The sequence below is a fragment of the Oncorhynchus mykiss genome, chromosome 15 (genome assembly GCF_057628025.1).
Source record: "Oncorhynchus mykiss isolate SJ-2025 chromosome 15, ASM5762802v1, whole genome shotgun sequence".
Lineage (NCBI taxonomy): Eukaryota > Metazoa > Chordata > Actinopteri > Salmoniformes > Salmonidae > Oncorhynchus > Oncorhynchus mykiss.
Window position 1 is genome coordinate 50,572,282 of NC_143036.1, and position 25,895 is coordinate 50,598,176.

At 44.5% G+C, this 25,895-nt stretch overlaps 1 protein-coding gene across 4 annotated transcripts in view; it reads right to left on the reverse strand.

Moving 5' to 3' along the window:
* Positions 1-2,832: 2,832 nt before the first annotated feature.
* tbc1d22a (TBC1 domain family, member 22a) overlaps positions 2,833-25,895 on the reverse strand; it is a 180,902-nt gene continuing 157,839 nt past the window's right edge. For all 4 annotated transcript variants that reach the window (XM_036944449.2, XM_021563375.3, XM_021563377.3 and 1 more), the window contains one exon: positions 2,833-6,855. In XM_036944449.2, the coding sequence (XP_036800344.2) occupies positions 6,727-6,855 (129 nt within the window). In that variant the 3' untranslated portion in view covers positions 2,833-6,726. The remainder of the gene's footprint in view (positions 6,856-25,895) is intronic.

Here is a 25,895-nt window from a genome sequence, read left to right on the forward strand (position 1 = left end):
ACATATCAAAGCTGCAGGCTAAAGTTAAATCTAGACTTGGTTTCCTCTATCGTAATCACTCCTCTTTCGCCCCAGCTGCCAAACTAACCCTGATTCAGATGACCATCCTACCCAGGCTAGACTATGGAGACGTCATTTATAGATCGGCAGGTAAGGGTGCTCTCGAGCAGCTAGATGTTCTTTACCATTCGGCCATCAGATTTGCCACCAATGCTCCTTACAGGACACATCACAGCACTCCTCTGTAAACTGGTCATATCTGTATACCTGTTGCAAGACCCACTGGTTGATGCTTATTCATAAAACCCTCTTAGGCCTCACTCTCCACTAAGATATCTACCGCAGCACTCATCCTCCACAAACAACATCCGTTCTGCCAGTCACATTCTGTTAAAGCATTCCAAAGCACAAATATGCCTGGGTCGCTCATCTTTTCAGTTTGCTGCAGCTAGCGACTGGAGTGAGCTGCAACAAACACTCAAACTGGGCAGTTTTTTCTCAATCTCTTCATTCAAAGACTCAATCATGGACACTTACTGACAGTTGTGGCTGCTTTGCATGATGTATTGTTGTCTCTACCTTATTGACCTTTGTGCTGTTGTCTGTGCCCAATAATGTTTGTCCATGCTTTGTGCTGCTACCATGTGTTGCTACCATGTTGTTGTTATGTTGTGTTGCTACCATGCTGTGTTGCTATGTTGTTGTCTTAGGTCTCTCTTTATGTAGCGTTGTGTTGTCGCTCTTGTTGCGATGTGTGTTTTGTCCAATATTTATTTTTTATCCCAGGCCCCCATCCCCACAGGAGGCCTTTTGCCTTTTGGTAGGCCGTCATAGTAAATAAGAATTTGTTCTTAACTGACTGAGTTAAAAAAAAAAAAATATCTTGGAGAACATGGCCACCATTACAATTCTGAGCCAAAATCCCAAATGACACCCGATTTACCACTATTATGTAAACTCAGCAAAAAAAGAAACCTCCCTTTATCAGGACCCTGCCTTTCAAAGATAATTCATAAAAATCCAAATAACTTCACAGATCCTCATTGTAAAGGGTTTAAACACTGTTTCCCATGCTTGTTCAAAGAACCATAAACAATTAATGAACATGCACCTGTGGAACGGTTGTTAAGACACTAACAGCTTACAGACGGTAGGTAATTAAGATCACAGTTATGAAAACTAAGGAGGCCTTTCTACGGACTCTTAAAAACACCAAAATAAAGATGCCCAGGGTCCCTGCTCATCTGCGTGAACGTGCCTTAGGCATGCTGCAAGGAGGCATGAGGACTGCAGATGTGGCCAGGGCAAAAAATTGCAATGTCCGTACTGTGAGAAGCCTAAGACAGCGCTACAGGGAGACAGGACGGACAGCTGATCGAGTTACACCAGGAATGCACAATCCCTCCATCAGTGCTCAGACTGTCTGCAATAGGCTGAGAGAGGCTGGACTGAGGGCTTGTAGGCCTGTGGTAAGGCCGGTCCTCGCCAGACATCACCGGCAACAACGTCATCTATGAGCACAAACCCACCATCTGGGACCTGTTGGATCGGAGAGTGAGGGCTAGCCATTCCCCCCAGAAATGTCCGGGAACTTGCAGGTGCCTTGGTGGAAGAGTGGGGTAACATCTCACAGCAAGAACTGACAAATCTGGTGCAGGCCATGAGATGCACTGCAGTACTTAATGCAGCTGGTGGCCACACCAGATACTGACTGTTACTTTTGGTTTTGACCCCCCTTTGTTCAGGGACACATTATTCAATTTCTGTTAGTCCAATGTCTGCGGAACTTGTTCAGTTTATGTCTCAGTTGTTGAATCTTGTTTTGTTCATACAAATATTTACACGTTAAGTTTGCTGAAAATAAACACAGTTGACAGTGAGAGGACGTTTCTTTTTTGGCTGAGTTTAGTACCAGTGTAGGGTGTTGTTTAAGCCATCATACATCTCAAACGTTTGCCAAACTCTATATTTCTCTGCACAGCACTGTACGTGCCCTACAGCCGAATCTACCTCCGTAAAAGACGGTCATTGTGAATCCCATCCCGTCTACAGGCCCATGCCACCTGTACCATGTGTGAGCGACTAAGGAAGTCCAGGTGATACAAATTACTTTTTAATTCCTGCCACTGTGAACATCAGTTAGCTTAATGAGAGGGAAGGAAAAAGAGGTTGAGAACAAGAGACTCCCTCCTTACATTAAAAAGGGCCTAATTACCAAATCTGTGGCACTGCCGCACCACCACTCCACAGGGACCATAACAAACCTGTTTACCAGCCGAGGCAGTGCGTTTGCGTCTGTGTGGGGAGCAGCAACCACACGCATACAATACAGAAGTTATTAATACGGCAGTCTACGCAATCAATGTAGAAGCTAATACAGTGCTTATTTATGCAGTTGCTTGCATGCCTGGGTTGGGGTGCCCGCAGCCTAGGTGAGTCATTTAAATAACAACGTGATGTTCATGTTTTCGTTGTGTGATATGGAGACATGAAACCCACTGGGTAGTTCGGGTGTTGAATATATACACTTCTTGTAATCTTATTTGATATTATGAACTGGGTGGTTCGAGCCCTGAATGCTGATTGGCTGACAGCCGTGGTATATCGGACCGTTTATCATAGGTATGACAAAACATGTATTTTTACTGCTCTAATTACGTTGGTAAGCCGTTTATAATAGCAATAAGGCCCAAGGGGGGGTGGTATATGGCCAATATACCATGGCTAGGGCTGTTCTTCTGCAAGACACAAAGCGGAGTGCATGAGTACAGCCCTTAGCCGTGGTATATTGAAGCATGATATTACAGTACATCCATGAATGTATACAAACAGTTTGGTCATATATAGCATTTATTTACACTTTTCTATTTACAGATCTTTGTTTCAAAATTCATTCTCTGTACACGTATTTAAAAAAGAAAAGAAAATCACGATCACTCTCCACTGTATGAGATTCACACTTTCACATGTCTTAGTCAGAAGTCAGAAGGGAAAGAGGACCAGTCGTAGTTTGGCCAGAAACATTTGAACATCTCTGAAAAGAAACCGAGCAACAGTAAAATACAACCCCCCCACAAAAAGGCTTTAGGAGGCAGACCCAAACATGTTAGGTCATGCCCCATGAGATGCTGACTGCAACGTCCAGTGTGTGTGTGTGTCCGAGGCCTCCAGCCAGCGGACGGACACCCGGTCACCACCGTAACCATGGCAACCCGGGGCTTTTGACTTTTACCGAAGGTGTGTGTAAGGGTTGTTCGGTACATCAAACCAAGTTGAAACACATAAGGACACCAGAGAAGGCAGCTGCTAGACTTACTGATGCGATTCTGTGGACTCATCGGCTGCGTCCCAAATGGCACCCTATTCCCTATATCGGGCACTACTTTGACCAGGGCCCATAGGGATCTGGTCAAAAGTAGTGCACTATATATGGAATAGGGTGCCATTTTGGATGCAGATACTGTCATGGCTTAGCAAACAGAGTGTGAGAGCATCAACTGAATAAACGTTCTCGTTTCATTTGCAGAGCTTAAATTAAGGTAAAATAAATATCTATGATGATCATCTGCTATCTCTACATTAGGCACAACTTAATAGGCTCATGTAAACAGTATGCAAAAAAAAGACATTTGTTTCTTTTAAAGCTGATTCCAAATAATATATTTCGTACAAAAAAAGGGAAGAAAATGGACTTTTATCAAGTGCAGTTTTTAAAAAGTTTCTAATCAATGTGAGAATAGGAAATTGGGCCTGGAGCTGACATGGAGCGCAAAAACATTACCGACATGATCAAAAGAAGTTGAGGAGTTTCAAATACAGAGTATTTAAGCTGCCCTATCTATACATACACTCCCAACCCACATAAACACACACACCATTGAGGGGTTCATGCAACAATTATTGGTCTTCATCGTTACCTGGCAGGGTGTTTTTGACGATAAAAGTGGTACATAATATTATTTCAACGTCTAATTTACATCGTATATCCACCCTCTACACAAGGGGTATAACAACTCTTAACCCACGCGGGCCAGAGCCTGTTGGTTTTCTGTTCTACCTGATAATTAATTGCACCCACCTGTTGTCCCAGGATTAAATCAGTCCCTGATTAGAGGGGAACAATGAAAAATAGGAGTGGAACTGGGTTGAGTCCAGAGTTGTGTTTGAGGGCTCTACACCAGGTAAAAACAAACTAATGAAACTAATTTGGTACATCAAATAAAAACCCTAAGCAGTCAAATGAAGGCAAATGGAGAGCGTTAACATATTCCACCCTAACATCCCCAGTCAGTGTTCCTGAATAGACTGAATAACTGAATGGGCCCTAGTTCTGGGCTATGATCAGTTACAAATTGTCGTAGTCCAGAAGTTTTTTTCTGACCACAAAACTCATGGTCCTACTTCTGGGTTTTGAGAAGTATTTTTTTAACCCTTTGTACACGCATGGAAATTTGACTATATGGATACGGCTAACGTGAAAGGTTTCTTAGAGAAGAAATATGAAAAGCATATGCATAACCATGGTAGCAGTTGAAAGGGAACAGGAGATTATGGGGAAATGATTACACTTGATTTGATGTGCATTCTACATTTACTGTACTTTCGCTGCATTTGTTGATAAAATCCGAAAATACTCTGGATATATTCAGTAACATAAGTACATTCCTGGAAAATGTGTGGTAGGTGCAACACAAAACAAAAAAAAAAGGACAAGGGTTTGAGTGAGAGGACTAACTGGTGTCTCCTTGTGGCCATGTACCTCTTCAAAGTGTGCATAGTTCCCTAGGTTATTTCAAAGCACTTTAATGACTCAAAGAAGAGTCTTCAACTATAAAGGTGCCTTTCATGAGCTCTCCTAGCTGTGCCGTTGAGAAACTAGCACAAATACACTTGTGTTTGGTTTGTTTGGAACACAACCCTGCATCCCCATCATCACACAATTACTATTGTTGTTAACGCAATCCAAAAACAGTCCATTTATAAATTGCCATCTGGGTCAGGTGGGCGTCATTTGAAAGCTTGTTCTATTGCCAAAATGACTAGCTAAGTTATAAAATACGATGTTACTTGCTTTCAGAATGCAATGTATAATCCTGGTGCACATAGAACGGAGTCTTGAGTGCATTCAGGTGCGTGTGCCGTGGCAAATTTTCTTCACAACAGACAAATATTAGGCTCGTTCGGTTCAGAACAACCCAGAGTATGACGCCACATCATCTTGTAACTGTATATCAAACATAGTGATCAGAAATGTTGACACTGTGTATGACATTAGTTTTATGATATGGAAGTGTGAAGTGCACATTTGGACTCACGGGTGTTTGGCAAGATTATGACATTAAAGCGGTATTTCTCATCGTTCAAAATGTACAGCAATTCCCTCACTCAAGACAAAAAAAAAAAAAGTATATATTTTGGGGTTTTTATTTTACCAGGTAAATTGACTGAAAACACATTCACAACAAGGTCGCGCGAGGTGCTCAAGTTCAGAATGTCCGTCAGTCAAAAACCATAGTGCTGACATGTTACTGTACAGGCCACTGCATTACAATTTAGTTGTTTAATTGTGCCCAAATCTGCCATTACCAACCTGTATACATACAGGTACAAGTTTTCTGGCTACGTGACCACACTAGGAAATCTCCTGGCCTAAAAGGTGACTGCTCACCACTGCACTGTGCAGCACCAATTAGGTAGTGAGTCCTAGGTTCAGAGATGATCGTACGTCAGGCAGAGTCACGCGATACTCGTCCCTCCCTCAGCCAACCGACAAATATTCCATATCTTGCATAATATAGTTCAGAGAGTGTTGTTAGACATCATTAGATCCAGCCCTGCGGACCATGTCAGAGTCAGAACGAAATCATTCATAACAATAAGATACTTCCTGATCTAATTATTCACTTTTAAGTGAATGTGTTTCTGTTTTGAACTAAAACCTACTTGTCTCTGGGGGATTGACTGCTTGTTTTGAACTGAAAGCACGGACACGAAAAAAAGAGCTCGATGCCAGCTAGGAATGACTAGAATGATGACATGTGTCCTCAGTTTCCTTAGGAATTAAAAGTGACATATCAACCAAGTACAAAAGACCTCTCTCTTACCCCCCCCCCCCCACACACTCACACAAACAAGGTTCGTTCAGACAATTCATTCATTAGGTCTCGGGACATGTTGCGCCTGCTGTGGAGATCCACTCAATGTGACTGGGCCTCTAGGAGAAGGTCTGAGTTCCTTGGGGACGGTGGCCAGTCACGGACAAACAGTACAGGACAGTCTAGAACAGTCAGTCATCCATGGGTCTGCAGCTAGATCTCCACTACCACACTGACTGGAGGTCTGTTCTGGTTGGGGTCTACTTCGATGGGACAGGCATTGATGTTGTTGGAGTGTTGCACAAATGTAATTTCATGGTTAAGAACAAAGAGAAGAGGAGTCAAGAAGAACAGTCGGTTAGAACGGTACACACAGAACAAGAAGCAATGGCTTCCCAAATGGCCCCCTATTCCCTACATAGTGCTCTACTTGGGGCTCTGGTCAAAAATAATGCATTTTGTAGAGGATAGGGTGCCATTTGTGATGCAAACGTTTTTGTTTTCATCTACGAGTAGCAACGGTTGTGGACTGCAGAGGGACAAGAAAGTCAAGGAGGGGTTCCATCCATCCATCTGTCCGCCAGGGGGCCTCTGTCAGGGGTTCAAGTAGCTAGCTGTCAGGGGCCCACACTCATCTCTTGTAGTGGTTGGGGGCGTCAGCGAAGGCAAACTTCAGCCTGTAGGCCTCAGCCAGGAGCACGCTGACCTCCTCGTTGCCCCAGTGCATGGTGGGTAGGTTCTGCAGCAGAATCATCAGACCCTGTGGGACAGAGAAAGAAACAAAAGGATTTAGTGGCGCTGAAGGTAGAGGTAGAGAGAGGTAGAGGTAGAGAGGGGTAGCGGTAGAGGGAGAGAGAGAAAGAAGTAGAGAGCGGCAGAGAGAGAGAGAGCGAGGAGTGCAGTTAGACACAGACAAATTGATATGGCCAGAGAGAGAAAGACAACGAGAACCAAGTGAGAGGAGAAGGGCACACCACTCTTTGAACATTACAGTGAGTGAATGGGAAGGTGTCGCCAGGGGCAACAGTAGTGAGAGGAGCTGGGAGGCTGTCTCAGTAAGGAGCGCCTCACACACACCGCCTGCTTTATAACACCAACCAGTGAAGCAGAAGCACCATCACAGAACACACATACACTTTTAATCAGCGAGTAATTCTATTTAACAATCCGTTGCGTGTCGTTTCGTTCTGAACAGAAGCACTGTGTTTTTCCTTCCGTTCCACTGTTACGACCAGCATAATAAAGTTCTGAACCGGTTTGAACCAGAAAGTAGTACTGGTTATATGGTTCATTTCTGTTCCTTTTTACTTTACATTTAGCTCATTAAATGACTCCACCAATCAGTGCAGATAGAGCAGCTTTCTATGGACCGGGCAAGCTAGTTGTTTGTATGCTTGATAGGCAGAGAAGTGTAGGGCGCGACTGAAATGTTGCGGGGTGGGGAGAGTACAAGAGAGAGGGCCTTGGCTTAAAGCTCCGGGCATCATGATAAGACGTGCATTATAATGCGTTCAGGATATTAGTAAGCCTATCATTACTTCACTGAGTCAAATAATTATATCCCAGCAAGATACCTAGCTACGGAGAAGCGGCTAATATACGGAGGAACTTTGAACGTCAGAAAAGTTGGCTCAATGCCGAGGCTAGCTAACAAGCTTGTGTGTGCAGCGGCAGCAGAATTCAAATGACATCGTTCCTTATTGTTGTTAATAAATCCAATGTGAAACGTGATGATCATAGTATCCTTAAATAGCCTAGAAAACTAGCTGGCAGGAGGACACAGGAAAGAGAAGTTTCTGAGTGACAGAGTGAGTTGCTTTGCATGGGCGCTTTGATGGCATTTTTTTCGCTTGAAACGTAAAATAATGTTATTAACCAGTTCCCATGATTTGGATATGAAGCGCAAAAATGCTAATATAGGTACCACTGACTTGCATTGGATTTGTGCCATAAACGCTAAAAAGTTAGCATTTGAAACAGTGGCCAGGTAAACAAAACCAAAGCATGGGTTGCTGTCATACCTGGTCGAGACAAAAAAACAACATGTATTTTGTAATTTAGGTGAACTATCCCATTAACAATTAGGGGGGGGGGTCTTAAAAAAATTATCACCTAATAGCAGAACAGCACCATGGTCACCTGGTATTATCAGGATGACTAACTTCTCTGAACAGGAAAGAAGAAAAAAAAAAAAAAAGAAAAAAAAAAAAAAACAGGATGAAGAAACAACATTCTGACCCACAACTCCATACTAATTTGGCGGTAGCCTAGTGGTTCGAGCTTTGGGCCAGTTACCGAAAATCTGTCGTTCTGCCCCTGAACAAGGCAGTTAACCCACTGTTCCTAGACCGTGATTGTGAATAACCGACTTGCCTACTAGTTAAATAAAAATAATGTTAAACAGAGAACTGATAATGTATACACGTTGTTGGGGTTGGATTGGCGTGTGGTGTGTGGGTCCGTTGATGTCCTTTGACCTCTTCGGATACCTCATTGTTAAAAAAAAAATTTGGGGGGGGGGGGGTCCAAATCGGACGTTAGGTACTACAATCATTGAATATTATGTCAATCCTATAAATTAAAACAGCCAATTTGTGTGCAATCAATCATAATGATGTTGCAGGAGTGCTTATTATTTGTTTCTAAACCACAGAAAGCATTTCAGATCAACCTGAGGTGGTCGGTGTCACGGCTTTCTGAAATGACATGGAACGACGAGAGACAGAAGTAAAAAATAAAAAAAAAGCCTTATGGAGTTACAGTTAGCCCCAGCCGAGCCCCTGCCAGACCCCCCCCCCACTAGATTGATGCATTAGTGTGTGTTAGTGGGGCTGGGACGGCAGGACCTCCATCTCCAGCCTAATAAAGCCCTCTGACTGGGGCCTGATGAGGGGGGAATGAATCTGGTTAACACTTCCTGCAGTAGCAGAGACAGGCCCGGCCTGGGGTGACAGTGACACTTGCGCAAAATGCTTTCCCTACCATTGCACTGTGTAGCTGCCTACTTTGGTTCGTCCAGGCTAGTTCTTTTCCCACTCCACACAGTTGTTTGAAATAAGACGGCTGTGTGTACATGTCTCTCTGTGCATAGGAGTGTGCGCGTACCTGCTTGCTTATGTGTCTGTCTCACATGTTCACAACTCCACCAGCGCTAAACACTGACTGACAGAGAAGGATAAAAAAAAATGTAAAAAAATTCTGACGCTCATTTGAATATCTGACAACACACCGCAGGTTGCATACAAATCGCATGTCCCAATAGTTTCGGAGCTATCTGAACATTCGCAATAACATCTGCTAAATGTGATTTCCCCGTGTTAAGTTCATGTTCACATTTGTGTGTGCGTTTGTGTGTTTATGCGTGCGTGTGTGTTCATGCGTGCGTGTGTTCATGCGTGCGTGTGTGTTTATGTGTGTGCATGCGTGCGTGTGTGTTTGTGTGTTCATGCGTGCGTGTGTGTTTGTGTGTGCATGCGTGCGTGTGTGTTTATGTGTGTGCATGCGTGCGTGCGTGTTTATGTGTGTGCATGCGTGCGTGCGTGTTTGTGTGTGCATGCGTGCGTGTTTATGTGTGTGCATGCGTGCGTGCGTGTTTATGTGTGTGCATGCGTGCGTGTGTGTTTATGTGTGTGCATGCGTGCGTGGCCAGCAGAATCGAACATGCATGCATAAATGTGTTCTCTCCCACTATTCTTCCATCAACTCACTTGACATGTGCCACTGGGCAAGGTTACACTATACTGTACAAACATATAGCTGAACTGAGATGGAAGGGGCGGCAGGTAGCCTAGTGGTTAGAGCTTTGGACAAGTAACCGAAAGGTTGCAAGATCGAATACCCGAGCTGACAAGGTAAAAATCTGTCGTTCTGCCCCTGAACAAGGCAGTTAACCCACTGTTCCTAGGTATTAATTGAAAATAAGAATTTGTTCTTAACTGACTTGCCAAGGTAAAAAAAAAAAAAAAAAAAAATGAAATAGAATGAGATAAGCAAATTATTTGTAGACTGGAAGACAGTTTGTTAAGATCTATATGTCTTGTTCCTACGATTTTTTAATTACTATTAATCCCCATCCTTACAGACGGTAAATAATTGGAAATTAATTATTTTATTTATTGCAATTCCCCCACTCTTGCAAATAACAAATCTGTTTCTGTTCCAGGGTTGTTGTTGTTTGAGATCAAAAAGGGTCTGTGGTAGGGACGTGGCAATGGGCTCGGTCGGCCCGTTGGCGAGGCTAAATATTTGAGAACATTTTAGAGGCCCCCATCTTGGTTGTGTGGAGACAATTAGAATATTTATGCCTGAGACGGTTTCTGACAGTTTGTGCAAACTCAGTTTCATCACTTTTCCGGGTTGCTGGTCTCAGACGATTATGTAGGTGAAGAAGCCTGATGTGAAGGTCCTGGGCTGGCGTGATTACACTTGGTCTGCGATTGTGAGGCCGGTTGGACATACTGCCAAATTCTCTAAAATGACATTGGAGGCAGCTTAAGGTAGAGAAATTAACATTAAATTATCTGGCAACCGCTCTGGTGGACAAACCTGCAGCCGAACATGTCAATCGCCCGCTCCATCAAAACTTGAGACATCTGTGGCTTTGTGTTGTGTGACAAAACTGCACATTTTAGAGTGGCCTTTTATTGTCTCCAGCACAAGGTGCACCTGTATATGGACCGTGCTGTTTAATCAGCTTCTTGCTATGCCTAAACCTGTCAGGTGGATGGATTATCTTGGCAAAGGAGAAATGCTCACTAACACGGATATAAAGAAATTTATGCATATCATTTGAGAGAAATAAACTTTTTGTCTGTATGGAACATTTCTGGGATCTTATATTTCAGCTCATGAAACATGGGACCAACACTTTCCATGTTTCATTTATATTTTTGTTCAGTATATAATTAGTGGATTTGGCTATTTCAGCCACACCCGTTGCTGACAGCTGAACAAAATCGTGAAGACAGCCATGCAATCTCCATAGTCAAACATTGGCAGTAGAACATTGGCAGTAGAGCTCAGTGACTTCCAACGTGTAACACCTTTCCAACAAGTCAGTTCGTCAAATTTCGGCCTTGCTAGAGCTGCCCCGGTCAACTGTAAGTGCTGTCATTCTGAAGCGGAAACGTCTAGGAGCAACAACGCCCTGCTGCGAAGTGGTAGGCCACACAAGCTCACGGAATGGGACCGAGCTAAAGCGCGTGTCCTCAGTTGCAAGACCCACTACCGTGTTTTAAACTGCCTCTGGAAGCAACATCAGCACAATAACTGTTCGTTGGGAGCTTCATGAAATGGGTTTCCATAGCAGAGCAGCCGCACACAAGCCTAATACCATCATGCTCAATGCCAAGCGTTGGCTGGAGTGGTGTAAAGATCTCCACCATTGGACTCAGTGGAAATGCGTTCTCTGGAGTGATGGGATCACGTTTCACCATCTGGCAGTCCGATGGGCGGATCTGGGTTTGGCCGATGCCAGGAAAACTCTACCTGCCCAAATGCATAGTGCCAATTGTAAAGTTTGGATGAGGAGGAATAATGGTCTGGGGCTGTTTTTCATGGTTCGGGCTCACCCTTAGCTCCAGTGAAGGGAAATCTTAACGCTACAGCATATAATGACATTCTAGACGGTTCTGTGCTTCCAACTTTGTGGCAACAGTTGGGGAAGCCCCTTTCCTGTTTCAGCATGACAATGCCCCCGTGCAAAAAGCAAGGTCCATACAGAAATTATTTGTCGAGATTGGATTTGAAGAACTTGAGTGACCTGCACAAAGCCCTGACCTCAACCCCATCGAACACCTTTGAGATTAACTGCAATGCCGACTGCGAGCCAGGCCCTAATTGCCAAACATCAGTGCCCAACCTCACTAATGCTCGTGGCTGAAAGGAAGCAAGTCCCCGCAGCAATGTTCCGACATCTAGTGGACAGCCTTCCCAGAAGAGGCTGTTATAGCAGCAAAGAGGTGAACAACTCCATATTAATGCCTATGATTTTGGAATGAGACATTCGACGAGCGGCATCCACATACGTTTGTAGTGTACGTGGGAGCATTTGAATGGACAAGGCCATGTTGTTTGTTGACTAGTTTAGTCAGAGGCACAGTGTTAGCTTCACTGTCAAACATCCTAGAAACGCAAATGTGAGAAAGCTGGATATGGCGGTCGAGCACAGTGTAAAGTGCTGCATATAATGGTACATAATGGAGTATATGGACCTCCAGAGGACATTCTATGGGACAACTAGGATTCAGTGTCCTACCCAATGTATAGAATAAGCTAGTAGTCAAACCCACCTCCCCGGTGACTGGCTGGTGAGAGTCCTTCATTCATGACTTAAACATTCTAATGACCAGCTGTTGGCTATCATTGATATTCCACTAATGAGCTTAATATACCTTAATTACACACATCTCACAGGCTGCTGCAGAAATCACTTTACTAACACAGGTAGGGGGCACTTCAGAATGAGGGGGGGGGGGCGTACAACGAGTGTGTCTAATGTCTGATTGAGTCACATTGATAACAGCATCAAAAGAGGCCCCTCAGAACATCGGAACAATTAACAGCCTCTCTAAAGAAGCAAGGCCAGCGGCAGAAATGCACATGGTTTAGAAAAGGACGGGTCCATGTGCTAAAGCATCCTCTTTAGGAATTAGAAGGCCTTTCAAGTCGACCACTTACGCAAAGTACAGTTCCAAGCACCTGCACAAAAAAGGTAAACCCAACACCCATCGACTCAATTGTACACTGAATAGGACATTCCTGGATGGTGCTCAGATTGCATTAAGTCAAATGAAAAGCCTGGTACTTCTCAAGAGGACTCTGCGGCCTTTTCTCCCCACAGAGTTAACGAGAGATCAAAGTGGATAGATAGAGGGTGGACTGTGTGCGCTTAGTGTGTGTGACAGTGCTTCTTGGGGATAGTAATGGACTAACACATTATGGAAGATTTTAGCTCTGGTTTAACCGAGATGAAGGCACAAGCAGAGACACAGCCACAGACCCAGAGGAAACCTCACAGACCCAGTAGAGATGAATTCACAACCCTGTTTCTCCAAATCTGTCCTCGAGTCCATTAAATCACCTCCTAAGATAGAGCCAAACAGAAAGCAGCGAGAGCATCTAAGACAATAGCGACATGTATTTATTCCTCCTCTCTGAAATCACTGTATTGAGGCGGCGACTATGGTTACTGAGTCCTGTCCGTATCGCAGGCGGCACACAGCGAAGCGGGGGACAGAAAGAAGCAGCTTAATTATTTAGCTGTGCTTTTGGCTCACTGCGGTGGGTCTGGGCCGAGCCAGACACACAGACACAGCGATAAACTGCAGGTCTCGAATGACAGTCTGGCAGCAAGGCAGAGCGCCGCACCACAGGCCACTATTGTGGGGAGTGATAACTACTTTTAGGAGATTTGTGAGTAAGGATGAAAAAAAAAAATCGACTTAGCCCCCTCGTCATGGCGCCCTGGTGTGGTGTTTATTGATCACTGATGGAGAACGCAGGGGCAGTCACTATCACACTGCAACGAAGTCTCAACCCTTCCACTGTAGATCACTGATGGAGAACGCAGGGGCAGTCACTATTACACTGCAACGAAGTCTCAACCCTTCCACTGTAGATCACTGATGGAGAACGCAGGGGCAGTCACTATCACACTGCAACAAAGTCTCAACCCTTCCACTGTAGATCACTGATGGAGAACGCAGGGGCAGTCACTATTACACTGCAACGAAGTCTCAACCCTTCCACTGTAGATCACTGATGGAGAACGCTGGGGCAGTCACTATCATACTGCAAAGAAGTCTCAACCCATCTACTGTGTACTGCGCTTGCACGCACCAACGCAGACACAACCAACTAAACACCACAGACGGAAGATTGATTACGGGCGACTTAACCAACAGTTCTGTTCATCAGGAGGTCCTGGGTATTGTGGGTAACATACATGAAGGGCCACACAATTTAGCAGGAGAGAGCGATGCAGGGGGGAGAGAGAGCGATGCAGGGGGGGAGAGAGCGCGATGCAGGGGGGGGGAGAGAGCGCGATGCAGGGGGGGGGAGAGAGCGCGATGCAGGGGGGGGGAGAGAGCGCGATGCAGGGGGGGGGAGAGAGCGCGATGCAGGGGGGGGGGGAGAGAGCGCGATGCGGGGGGGGGAGAGAGCGCGATGCAGGGGGGGAGGAGAGAGCGCGATGCAGGGGGGGGGGAGAGAGCGCGATGCAGGGGGGGGGGAGAGAGCGCGATGCAGGGGGGGGGAGAGAGCGCGATGCAGGGGGGGAGAGAGCGCGATGCAGGGGGGGAGAGAGCGCGATGCAGGGGGGGAGAGAGCGCGATGCAGGGGGGAGAGAGCGCGATGCAGGGGGGGAGAGAGCGCGATGCAGGGGGGGAGAGAGCGCGATGCAGGGGGGGAGAGAGCGCGATGCAGGGGGGGGAGACAGCGCGATGCAGGGGGGGAGAGTGCGCGATGCAGGGGGGGAGAGTGCGCGATGCAGGGGGGGGAGAGTGCGCGATGCAGGGGGGGAGAGAGCGCGATGCAGGGGGGGGAGAGTGAGCGCGATGCAGGGGGGGGAGAGAGAGCGCGATGCAGGGGGGGGAGAGTGAGCGCGATGCAGGGGGGGGAGAGTGAGCGCGATGCAGGGGGGGGAGAGTGAGCGCGATGCAGGGGGGGGAGAGTGAGCGCGATGCAGGGGGGGGGGGAGTGAGCGCGATGCAGGGGGGGGAGAGTGAGCGCGATGCAGGGGGGGGAGAGTGAGCGCGATGCAGGGGGGGGGGGAGTGAGCGCGATGCAGGGGGGGGGGGGAGAGTGAGCGCGATGCAGGGGGGGGAGGAGTGAGCGCGATGCAGGGGGGGGAGAGTGAGCGCGATGCAGGGGGGGGAGAGTGAGCGCGATGCAGGGGGGGGAGAGTGAGCGCGATGCAGGGGGGGAGAGTGAGCGCGATGCAGGGGGGGAGAGTGAGCGCGATGCAGGGGGGGAGAGTGAGCGCGATGCAGGGGGGGAGAGAGAGCGATGCAGGGGGGGAGAGAGAGCGATGCAGGGGGGGAGAGAGAGCGATGCAGGGGGGGAGAGAGAGCGATGCAGGGGGGAGAGAGAGCGATGCAGGGGGGGAGAGAGAGCGATGCAGGGGGGAGAGAGAGCGATGCAGGGGGGGAGAGAGAGCGATGCAGGGGGGGAGAGAGAGCGATGCAGGGGGGAGAGAGAGCGATGCAGGGGGGGAGAGAGAGCGATGCAGGGGGGGAGAGAGAGCGATGCAGGGGGGGAGAGAGCGATGCAGGGGGAGAGAGAGAGCGATGCAGGGGGGAGAGAGAGCGATGCAGGGGGGGAGAGAGAGCGATGCAGGGGGGAGAGAGAGCGATGCAGGGGGGAGAGAGAGCGATGCAGGGGGGAGAGAGAGCGATGCAGGGGGGGAGAGAGAGCGATGCAGGGGGGGAGAGAGAGCGATGCAGGGGGGGAGAGAGAGCGATGCAGGGGGGGAGAGAGAGCGATGCAGGGGGGGAGAGAGAGCGATGCAGGGGGGAGAGAGAGCGATGCAGGGGGGGAGAGAGAGCGATGCAGGGGGGGAGAGAGAGCGATGCAGGGGGGGAGAGAGAGCGATGCAGGGGGGGAGAGAGAGCGATGCAGGGGGGGAGAGAGAGCGATGCAGGGGGGAGAGAGAGCGATGCAGGGGGGGAGAGAGAGCGATGCAGGGGGGGAGAGAGAGCGATGCAGGGGGGGAGAGAGCGATGCAGGGGGGGAGAGAGAGCGATGCAGGGGGGAGAGAGAGCGATGCAGGGGGGAGAGAGAGCGATGCAGGGGGGAGAGAGAGCGATGCAGGGGGGAGAGAGAGCGATGCAGGGGGGGAGTGAGCGCGATGCAGGGGGGGAGAGAGAGCGATGCAGGGGGGGAGAGAGAGCGATGCAGGGGGGGAGAGAGAGCGATGCAGGGGGGGAGAGAGAGCGATGCAGGGGGGGAGAGAGAGCGATGCAGGGGGGGAGAGAGAGCGATGCAGGGGGGGAGAGAGAGCGATGCAGGGGGGGAGAGAGAGCGATGCAGGGGGGGAGAGAGAGCGATGCAGGGGGGGAGAGAGAGCGATGCAGGGGGGGAGAGAGAGCGATGCAGGGGGGGGAGAGAGATGCAGGGAGAGAGAGAGAGCGATGCAGGGAGAGAGAGCGAGAACGATGCAGGGGGAGAGAGCGAGAACGATGCAGGGAGAGAGAGCGAGAACGATGCAGGGGGAGAGAGCGAGAACGATGCCGGGAGAGAGAGAGTGATGCAGGGGGAGAGAGAGACTGATGCCGGGGGAGAGAGAGAGTGATGCAGGGGGAGAGAGAGAGTGATGCAGGGGGAGAGAGAGAGAGATGCAGGGGGAGAGAGAGAGTGATGCAGGGAGAGTGTGTATACATTTACATCCTCAGTATTGTGTTTTTTCTTTTGTTTTCCCCCCCTACATGATTCCTTTCAGTAAATGCCTCTGTTGAGTGGATTCATACGGCCCATGTGAGAAAGTCCATTAACAGAGTGTATTAAAACCAATTTACATGGGAGGTCCTGCCTCTAGCTCTCTACCTTCCTCTCTCGCTCCTTTTCTCTACACCTCTATTTGTCTCTCTCTCCCTCCGTGTGTGTGTGTGCGCGTGCACGTGCTACAACTACACCAAATCACTCTCGCGTGGTGATTCATCAAGCTACATGCAGTTTAAATGAGTCTCCACTCACAGCCCAAGTTTGGACAAAACTACAAGTTTTTCTGATGAACGGCGAGGGCATTGTATTAATCAGGCAGAAGTTTACACTTTCTCATCTCTCAGCGTAATAGACTCAAGGCCATAACTCACAATTTGTTTGTAATTTTTTGCAATTGATTGAATGTCGGCTTTTGTATGTGTACAAATACACCCCCAAAAATGGCATCATTTCCATAATTTCTTTTGGGAGTAGAGATTGATGAGTGGAGCACGTCGGATGCTTGTCATTTAGCTTCTAGCTGTTGTGAGTTATGGCATGGAGTCTATTAAGACCTCTACACTGAGAGATGAGAAGGTGTAAACTTCTGTCTGATTAAGATACATGTCTGTCCTGGTAGTTGTGATCGAACAGATTGGGAGTGTGACTGCCTCATATGTTGCTGCCATCACAAGCATATCCCACAATGCTTGACAATAGGATACAGAGACTGAAGTAGCACTGGCTTTTCTAAACAATCCGGAGAGAGTATACACAGGATATACATATTGAAATGCCTCTGGGATTTCGATACCATGGTCAGAGTACACTCAAAAGGATATACAGAAATGAAAGTAGCATTGGCATTTCTATACCATCCAGGGTATGTACACTCAATAGGATTTACAGAGATGAATATTGCATTGACATGTCTATACCATCCATAGAGTAAACAGTGCCTTCAGAAAGTAGTGATACCGCTTTACTTTGTACAAATTTTGTCGTGTCAAAATTGATTAAATATATTTTTTTCCCCCCTCACCCATCTACACACAATACCCCATAATGACAAAGTAATTATGTGTTTTTAGAAATGTTTGCAAATGTACAGTGGCGTAAAGTACTTAATTAAAAACACTTTAAAGTACTACTTAAGGAGTTTTTGGAGATATCTGTACTTTACAATTTATATTTTTGTTAACTTCTACCTTTACTTCATTATATTCCAAAAGGCAACTATGTACTTTTTACTCCATACATTTTCCCCGACACTCAAAGGTACTTGTTATATTTTGAATGGCTAGCATGACAGGAAAATAGTCCAATTCATGCATGTATCAAGAGAACATCCCTCGTCATCCCTAATGCCTCTGATCTGACGGACTCACTAAACCCAAATGCTTTGTTTGAAAAATTATGTCTATGTTGGAGTGTGCCCCTGGTTACCCATAAATAACAAAAAACTAGAAAATGGTGCCATCTGGTTTGCTTAATACAGGGAATTTGAAATTATTTATTATTTTGCTTTCAATAGTTAAGTATATTTTAGCAATTACATTTACTTTTGATACTTTAGTATATTTAAAAACAAATACTTAGAGTTTTACTCAAGTACTATTTTACTGGGTGATTCACTTTTACTTGAGTAAAAGTTAAGATACCTTTAATAGAAAATGACTCAAGTATGACAAATTGGGTACTTTTTGAAATATAGAAATATCTCACTTACATAATCATTCCCAAACCTGAGTCAATACATGTTATAATCCCCTTTGGCAGTGATTACAGTTGTGAGTCTTTTTGGGTAAGTCTCTAAGAGGTTGCACACCTGGATTGTACAATATTTGCACATTATTATTTAAATTCTTCAAGCTCTGTCAAGTTGGTTGTTGATCATTGCTAGACGGACATTCTCAAGTCTTGCCATAGATTTTGAGGCCAATTTAAGTCAAAACTGTAACTAGGCCACTCCGGACCATTGAATGTCGTCTTGGAAAGTAACTGCAGTGTACATTTGGCCCTATATTTTAGGATATTGTCCTGCTGAAAGGTGAATTTGTCTCCCAGTGGCTGTTAGAAAGCAGACTGAGCCAGGTTTTCCTCCAGGATTTTGCCTGTGCTTAGCTCTATTACGTTTATTTTCAGCAACAACAAAATGTTATGCCTTGCCGATGACAAGCATACTCATAACAAGAAGCAGCCACCACCATGTTTGAAAATATGAAGAGTGGTACTCAGTGATGTGTTCGGCTGGATTTGCACCAAACATAACGCTTTGTATTCAGGACATAAATAATAAAACCTGAACTTAGAGGTTTGCCTTAACAAAGGGGTTGAACACTTATTAGCTCAAGCCATTGAGATTTTCATTCATTTGTAAACATTTTAAAAAAAGAAAAAATAATTGCACTGACATTGAGGTATTTTATGTAGGCCAGTGACACAAAATCTCTATTTAATACTTTCTGAAGGCACTGTATACACTCAAAAGTATAAGCCTACAGACATTGAAGTAGCACTGATATTTCTATAGTATAGATTTATACACAGTACACACTTTTCCACCCTCTTATAATAATAGAGTCAAAGCAAATGCATTCAAAGTGGACATTTAATCAGTAGAAAAGCAGCTGACATTTAAAGAGTTCCACTTCCGTCTGACAGACATTTAATTGCGTTAAAGCCGTCTGTGTAACTCCTTTCTCTCTCGGCTAGGAGTGTGTGTGTGTGTGTGTGTATGAGCCCACATCTGTCTCAAGGAGAAACACACAATGACATAGTGATCTTCGATTTACACCAAACTAATAGCTTTGTGTATACATCCCAGTCAGGCTGAAATTAACTTTCCAAATGACGTTCCCAGCATTTATTCAATACCAGATAGTAATGAAATCACAGAGAAAAGGCATGGTGTCTGTATCGAAGCCATTGCTATTCATGCTACATGAAACATTTGGCCCTCATTTAAATTTGATGAATTCTAGGAAAGAAACACAAGCTCTCCACTCTTCTGTCCCCTTGACCTTCCGTCACTAGCTGACTGGTCCAAATGGAAAGGCACCATTGAGTATAATTTGATATGATAGCCTTGACATCATCTTTACGAATACAGCTACAGGCCAGAGGGTTGGACAGATCAAGAGTTCTAGCATAGCGCTACGGTGAGCCAGTTAGAGCCAAAGTCTTAGTCAATGTTTTTGGAGTATCTAGGGGTATGGTGGTAATGTAGAATGGCAGTGAGTGCTTCAGCCTTCTGAAAACAGCACCGCAGGCACTCTGCAATTCTTCCAGAGCCCTGAACAACAGTGTGTGTGTGTGTGTGTGTGTGTGTGTGTGTGAGAGACGTAAAGGCAGAGTTTGTGCATGTGTGAGAAAGCAACAGTGAGAGAGAGGGGGGGTTGGGAGAGAGAGAAGTAGAGGTGGTGTGTGTGTGTGTGAGCGAGAGAGAGAGTTGGTGTTGGTGCCAAGTAAGCTATTGAGGCAGACAGAGATGCCAGTTACAGTCGCAGCGGTTCCCAACCACCTGAGGTGGATCAGTAGAGAGAACATTTTCAAAGAACATTCTGCCTGCTAGTTTCCAGTTAGTCATTTACCTGCTTAACCAATCAAACAAGCATGAGCTCTCTTCTCATTTATTTACTTACAAAATGATTATTTTCTCAGCGTATCATTACACTGCCTATTAGGCGACTGGGAGGGCATCAGACACTTCCCTGAAGTTTGTGTGATGCCTCCACTCACCTCACTTCAGTCTGTCGGTGGACCCACTCTCCCAAGTAGAGCATCACCAGCCACAACATGTTTTTAAGGCATACATTAGGGAATGATAATCTCATACTTGAAAAAGTGTAATTGGAGTTATAAATAAAAATGAAAGAAGAAAAAATCTCTATCTTAGAAAAAGCCCATATAAAATCTTTACAAGGTAAAGGAGAAAACATAATTTCTGAACTTAAGCAGGAAAATAATATTTTACTTTTGAAGAGAGCCAACTACTACAGGTTAAACTCAATTAAAGCATACTATTTAATGGCAAATTAATCTGGTAAACACAGCCCTGACAAAACTAATACACGCCAAACAAGTTACAATTTTAAACGATGGTTTGATTAGAAACAAAATCCTTTAATTAGTTACACTATTAATAACAATTTTAAAAGCTTCTATATAAATCTGATTTCAACAACACTACAACAGACACAAAAAAAAGAGTCACCCCAAAATAAATATTAAACTCGTAAAACATTAGGGCGGAGAAAAGCACCAGGTATGGACTGCTTTCCCATTTAAATGTATTTTATATTATGTGACAAAATAGTGTTCCTATTTACTGAAATTACAACACGTCACTCAATGCAGTGCTTCCGAGTTACAGTTGAAGTCGGAAGTTTACATACACATTAGCCAAATACATTTAAACTCAGTTTTTCACAATTTCTGACATTTAATCCTAATAAAAAGTAATCGTCTTAGGTCAGTTAGGATCACCACTTTATTTTAAGAATGTGAAATGTCAGAATAATAGTAGTGAGAATGAGTTATTTAAACTTTTATTTCTTTCATCACATTCCCAGTGGGTCAGAAGTTTACATACACCCAATTAGTATTTGGGAGCATTGCATTTAAATTGTTTCACTTGGGTTAAACGTTTCGGGTAGCCTTCCACAAGCTTCCCACAATAAGCTGGGTAAATTTTGGCCCATTCCTCCTGACAGAGCTGGTGTAACGGAGTCAGGTTTGTAGGCCTCCTTGCTCACACATGCTTTTTCAATTCTGCCCACACATTTTCTATAGGATTGAGGTCAGGTCTTTGTGATGGCCCTTCCAATACCTTGACTTTGTTGTCCTTAAGCCATTTTGCCATCTTCCATTTGGAAGACCAATTTTCGACCAAGCTTTAACTTAACTGATGTCTTGAGATGTTGCTTCAATATATACACATCATTTTCTTCCTCAATTTTCCTTCCGCATCGGTCCCTCCTGCAGCAAAGCACCCCCACAACATGATGCTGCCACCCTCGTGCTTCACGCTTGGGATGGTATTTTTCGGCTTGCAAGCATCCCCCTTTTTCCTCCAAACATAACGATGATCATTATGGCTAAACAGTTGTACTTTTGTTTCATCAGACCAGAGGACATTTCTCCAAAAAGTACGATCTTGGTCCCCATGTGCAGTTGCAAATCGTAGTCTAGCTTTTTTATGGCAGTTTTGAAGCAGTGGCTTCTTCCTTGCTGAGCGGCCTTTCAGGTCATGCAAACTCCCGACTTCAACTGTACATGTATCAAACAGTTATTTCAGTCTGCAGAATACAGACACATAAGTTGAATAAATTGTGACAACAAAATAATAAGCATTCATAAGCAACAGAATTACAAAAGATCTTATCAGACTTGATACATATTAATCAAACAAGGTTTATTAAAACAGACACTTACAAAGAAATACAAGAACAAGTTTCAGTATAATACAATACAATAAAAAAGCCAAAAAGGCTTCCAATCATCTTGAATGGCCTTTTCTAGTCAAAACTTTGGTAGCCTTCAACTTATCAGATGAAATAATACATTTCATAAAAATGTAATACAAATATCCCAAAGAAAAAAATAAACAAATAACACATGTGATGATATTTCTTTAGAAAAGGGGCACGAGACAGGGATGCCCTCTCTCCCCCCTCCTTTTTGCAGAACGTGACAAACAACAAATATGTAAAGTTTACTTTATCCCATTACTCAACAACATGAAAGCATATCTAATTAAATGGGACAATCTTCCCATAAATCTTAAAGGTAATATAAACCTCTTTAAAATGGCATAGTTTCCAAAGTTTTTATATTTATTTTCGGCAAAACCAATTACCCCACGAAGACATTATTTTAAAAAGTATACTCTGCCATAACAGACTTTATATGGGCAAATAAAATAGAATACATGGTAAAGTATTGCATGCTCATAGTTCTGAGGGTAGTTTTAACCTTCCAGATGTAGAAATGTATCAACTCGCCACCCAAGGCTTTTACTTGCAACATATAGTTAAACGCACTAAAGAGGAACAATACTGAAAATACTGAAAACAATACTGAAGATGCACATGATCATCCCCAGAATCTTTTCATGTCTTTTTTCAAAGGATGGAGCTAAGAACATTGAAAACTATAACAATATGGAAGAAAATGAAACAGATTCTACAAGAACCAATATCAATCCCTAAAAATACACCACTATAGAACAATACTTGGAAAGCTTTTCAGAATTCACCGATGAATTGGCCCGCATGGAAACAATAAATAACTTGGCAATAGGAAATACAATTACTGACATGACAGAATTAAGAAAGGAATTTTGGACTGACCAACGTATACATTGTCAAATGCAAGCAACTTAAAAGTTGTATATCATGAAATATTGATCTGAAGACTTTTGGACATCAAAGCAAATGAGGGAATTCTATTTGAGTAAGAAAAGGATACTCATACGAGGTAAGATGTACAAAACATTGCAGAAAGCCTATCCAACTGAATCTCTTTGGGAAAAAATAAATAAACTATTGGAACCAAGATCTAAAAATAACTGATATTGGCACAAGATATCGGCACACAAGTGTTGGAACATACACAAAATGTACTCTTAATCCAGTATAAACTAATGGACAGAAATGTTTATACAAGAGACTAAAATCCCAAATTTTACAGCACAACGGCAGAGTCATGTCTAAAACTAACAGTGACTCAATGATTCATGCTTTCTGGGAGTGCTATGAAGTCCAAAAGTTACGGGCGGAGTTAGAGAGTTGGCTGTCAGAAGTTTTACAATATAAATTATCTTTAAATCTGCCTATTTGCATAATTTAAAACATGGCATTCAAGGAGAACACCCAATGTGTTGGACTGACTGTACTTTTTCATCAATAATTTTGAAAAGGGTTTGCTAAACAACTGTAAATTAAATGACCCTCTATCGTTAAGACAATGGATATCTCAAACACATTAAATACTGAAAAAATGTGGGCTACAGAGAGGCAGAATAGTGCAGTTTGAAGCTATATGGCATAAAGTATTGCAAGCACTAGAGCTGTCCAGGGGATGAGAAATGAGAAAGTGTTATTGTGAGACGGGCAGGATGGGCGAGGTTACAGTGGGAACATGTGGGACTGAGCAAGTGTGAGGTCATTCATGTCTGTTGAAATGTGTGGATGTAAATGTTAAATTGTATGCTTTTGTATTGTCAAAAAGTTAACAAATACTATAAACAAATCAAAATAAACCAAGTGATATATGGCTGGAGAAAATTTGAACAGCAACTGCAGTATAATATTAAGGGAATGAATGATCCCACATGAGAGAGGTGTGTATTTAATAATGTGATATTCTAAGTGTGAGTTAACATGTAGGTTATCACATGGCCATACATCCTCTCTTTTTAATTAAGGCCTGCACTCATGTACGATGTCCATTATGAGAGCACATAACTTTAAGTTTTCTGCTTCACATGCTTGACTGGCTGCGGGAGCTGCTGGGGCCATTGCTTGTGCCTAAATGTGTGTCAGGGTAAGTGCTCTTGGTCTGTGGTGTAGAACTGTGAACAGTTACAGATTTACAGAACCCTGGAAGAACCATGCAACAACCCCTGCACGACAGAGTCTCAACTCCAAGCCCTTACCATTGGAGGCTAAACTCAATTTAAATCAAAACTGTTACAACAACACTGTGGAAGATGGATTCCAGCCGTTTCTATTTTCTTTCTCCCTCACCCCATCCATCTATCAATAATTAAATGTGTTCTACTGCTTTCAGACTCAGGGGTATTGGTCACAAAGATCACAGATTTTTAATTTGTTTATTTCACCTTTATTTAACCAGGAAGGCTAGTTGAGAACAAGTTCTCATTTGCAACTGCGACCTGGCCAAGAAAAAGCATAGCAGTTCGACACAACACAGAGTTTACATGGAATAAACAAAACATACAGTCAATAATACAGTAGAAAAAGAGAAAGTCTATATACAGTGAGTGCAAAAATAAGGGAGGTAAGGCAATAAATAGGCCATGGTGGCGAAGTAATTACAATATAGCAATTAAACACTGGAATGGTAGATGTGCAGAAGATGAACGTGCAAGTAGAGATACTGGGGTGCAAAGGAACAAGATAAATAAATACAGTATGGGGATGAGGTAGTTGGATAGGCTGTTTACAGATGGCCTATACACAGGTGCAATGATCTGTGAGCTGCTCTGACAGCTGGTGCTTAAAGTTAGTGAGGGAGATATGAGTCTCCAGCTTCAGTGATTTTTGCAGTTCGTTCCAGTCATTGGCAGTAGAGAACTGGAAGGAAAGGCGACCAAAGGAGTAATTGGCTTTGGGGTGACCAGTGAGATATACCTGCTGGAGCGCGTGCTACGAGTGGGTTCTGCTATGGTGACCAGTGAGCTGAGATAAGGCAGGGCTTTTCCCAGCAGAGACTTGTAGATGACCTGGAGCCAGTGGGTTTGGTGACGAGTATGAAGCGAGGGCCAGCCAACGTGAACGTACAGGTCGCAGTGGTGGTTAGTATTAGAGGTCGACCGATTATGATTTTTTTTCACAAAATGAACCGTGCATCAACATCACTGTGTTCAAAGAACAAAATCATCAAAATCTAAGTGCGTGGCAATTGCTTGCCTCAGTTCCGCAGATACAGAAATGTCTCCGATTCCAGATACATCTTCGATCTTACTTACAGTCGTCCAGCAGGGGAAAGTTTGCGAAGTTATTGTTCTCTGTTCGTCGTTTCCATAACGATAGCCTTTTATGAAAAGCCTTCAGGTTTTCCTCCGCTTCGATGATGTTGACTCCACCGCCCTGCATCTTTTTATTGAGATGATTGAGAGCTGCGAAGATATCGGCCATGTACGCTAAAATGAGAATGAACTCAGAATTTTTGAAGCAATCTGCATGACAATGTTGGTGCTCTTGCAAAAACAGGGATAATTCCACACGCACGGCAAAAACACGATTCAGCACCTGTCCCCGGGATAACCACCGAACGTTAGAATGGTACAGAAGTACCTTGAATTCAGAGCCCATTTCTTTACACAGCTCACTGAAGATGCAATGCCGCAGAGCACTAGTTCGCACATAGTTCACACATTCCACTACAATTTTTACTACTTCTGCCAGTTTTGGAGGCAAGGTTTTTGTTGCCAACGCATGCCTGTGCAGAATACAATGCGTAACAATGATGTGTGGTGCATCGGCTTTCACTAGCGCACCAAAACCAGACTTTCTTCCCAGCATGACTGGAGCTCCGTCCGAACAAACTGCAGAAACCATATCCCACGAAAGATTGTTGTCTTTGAAGAAGTCATCCACAAGTTTCTTCACATCGGCTGCCTTAGTTGTTGTT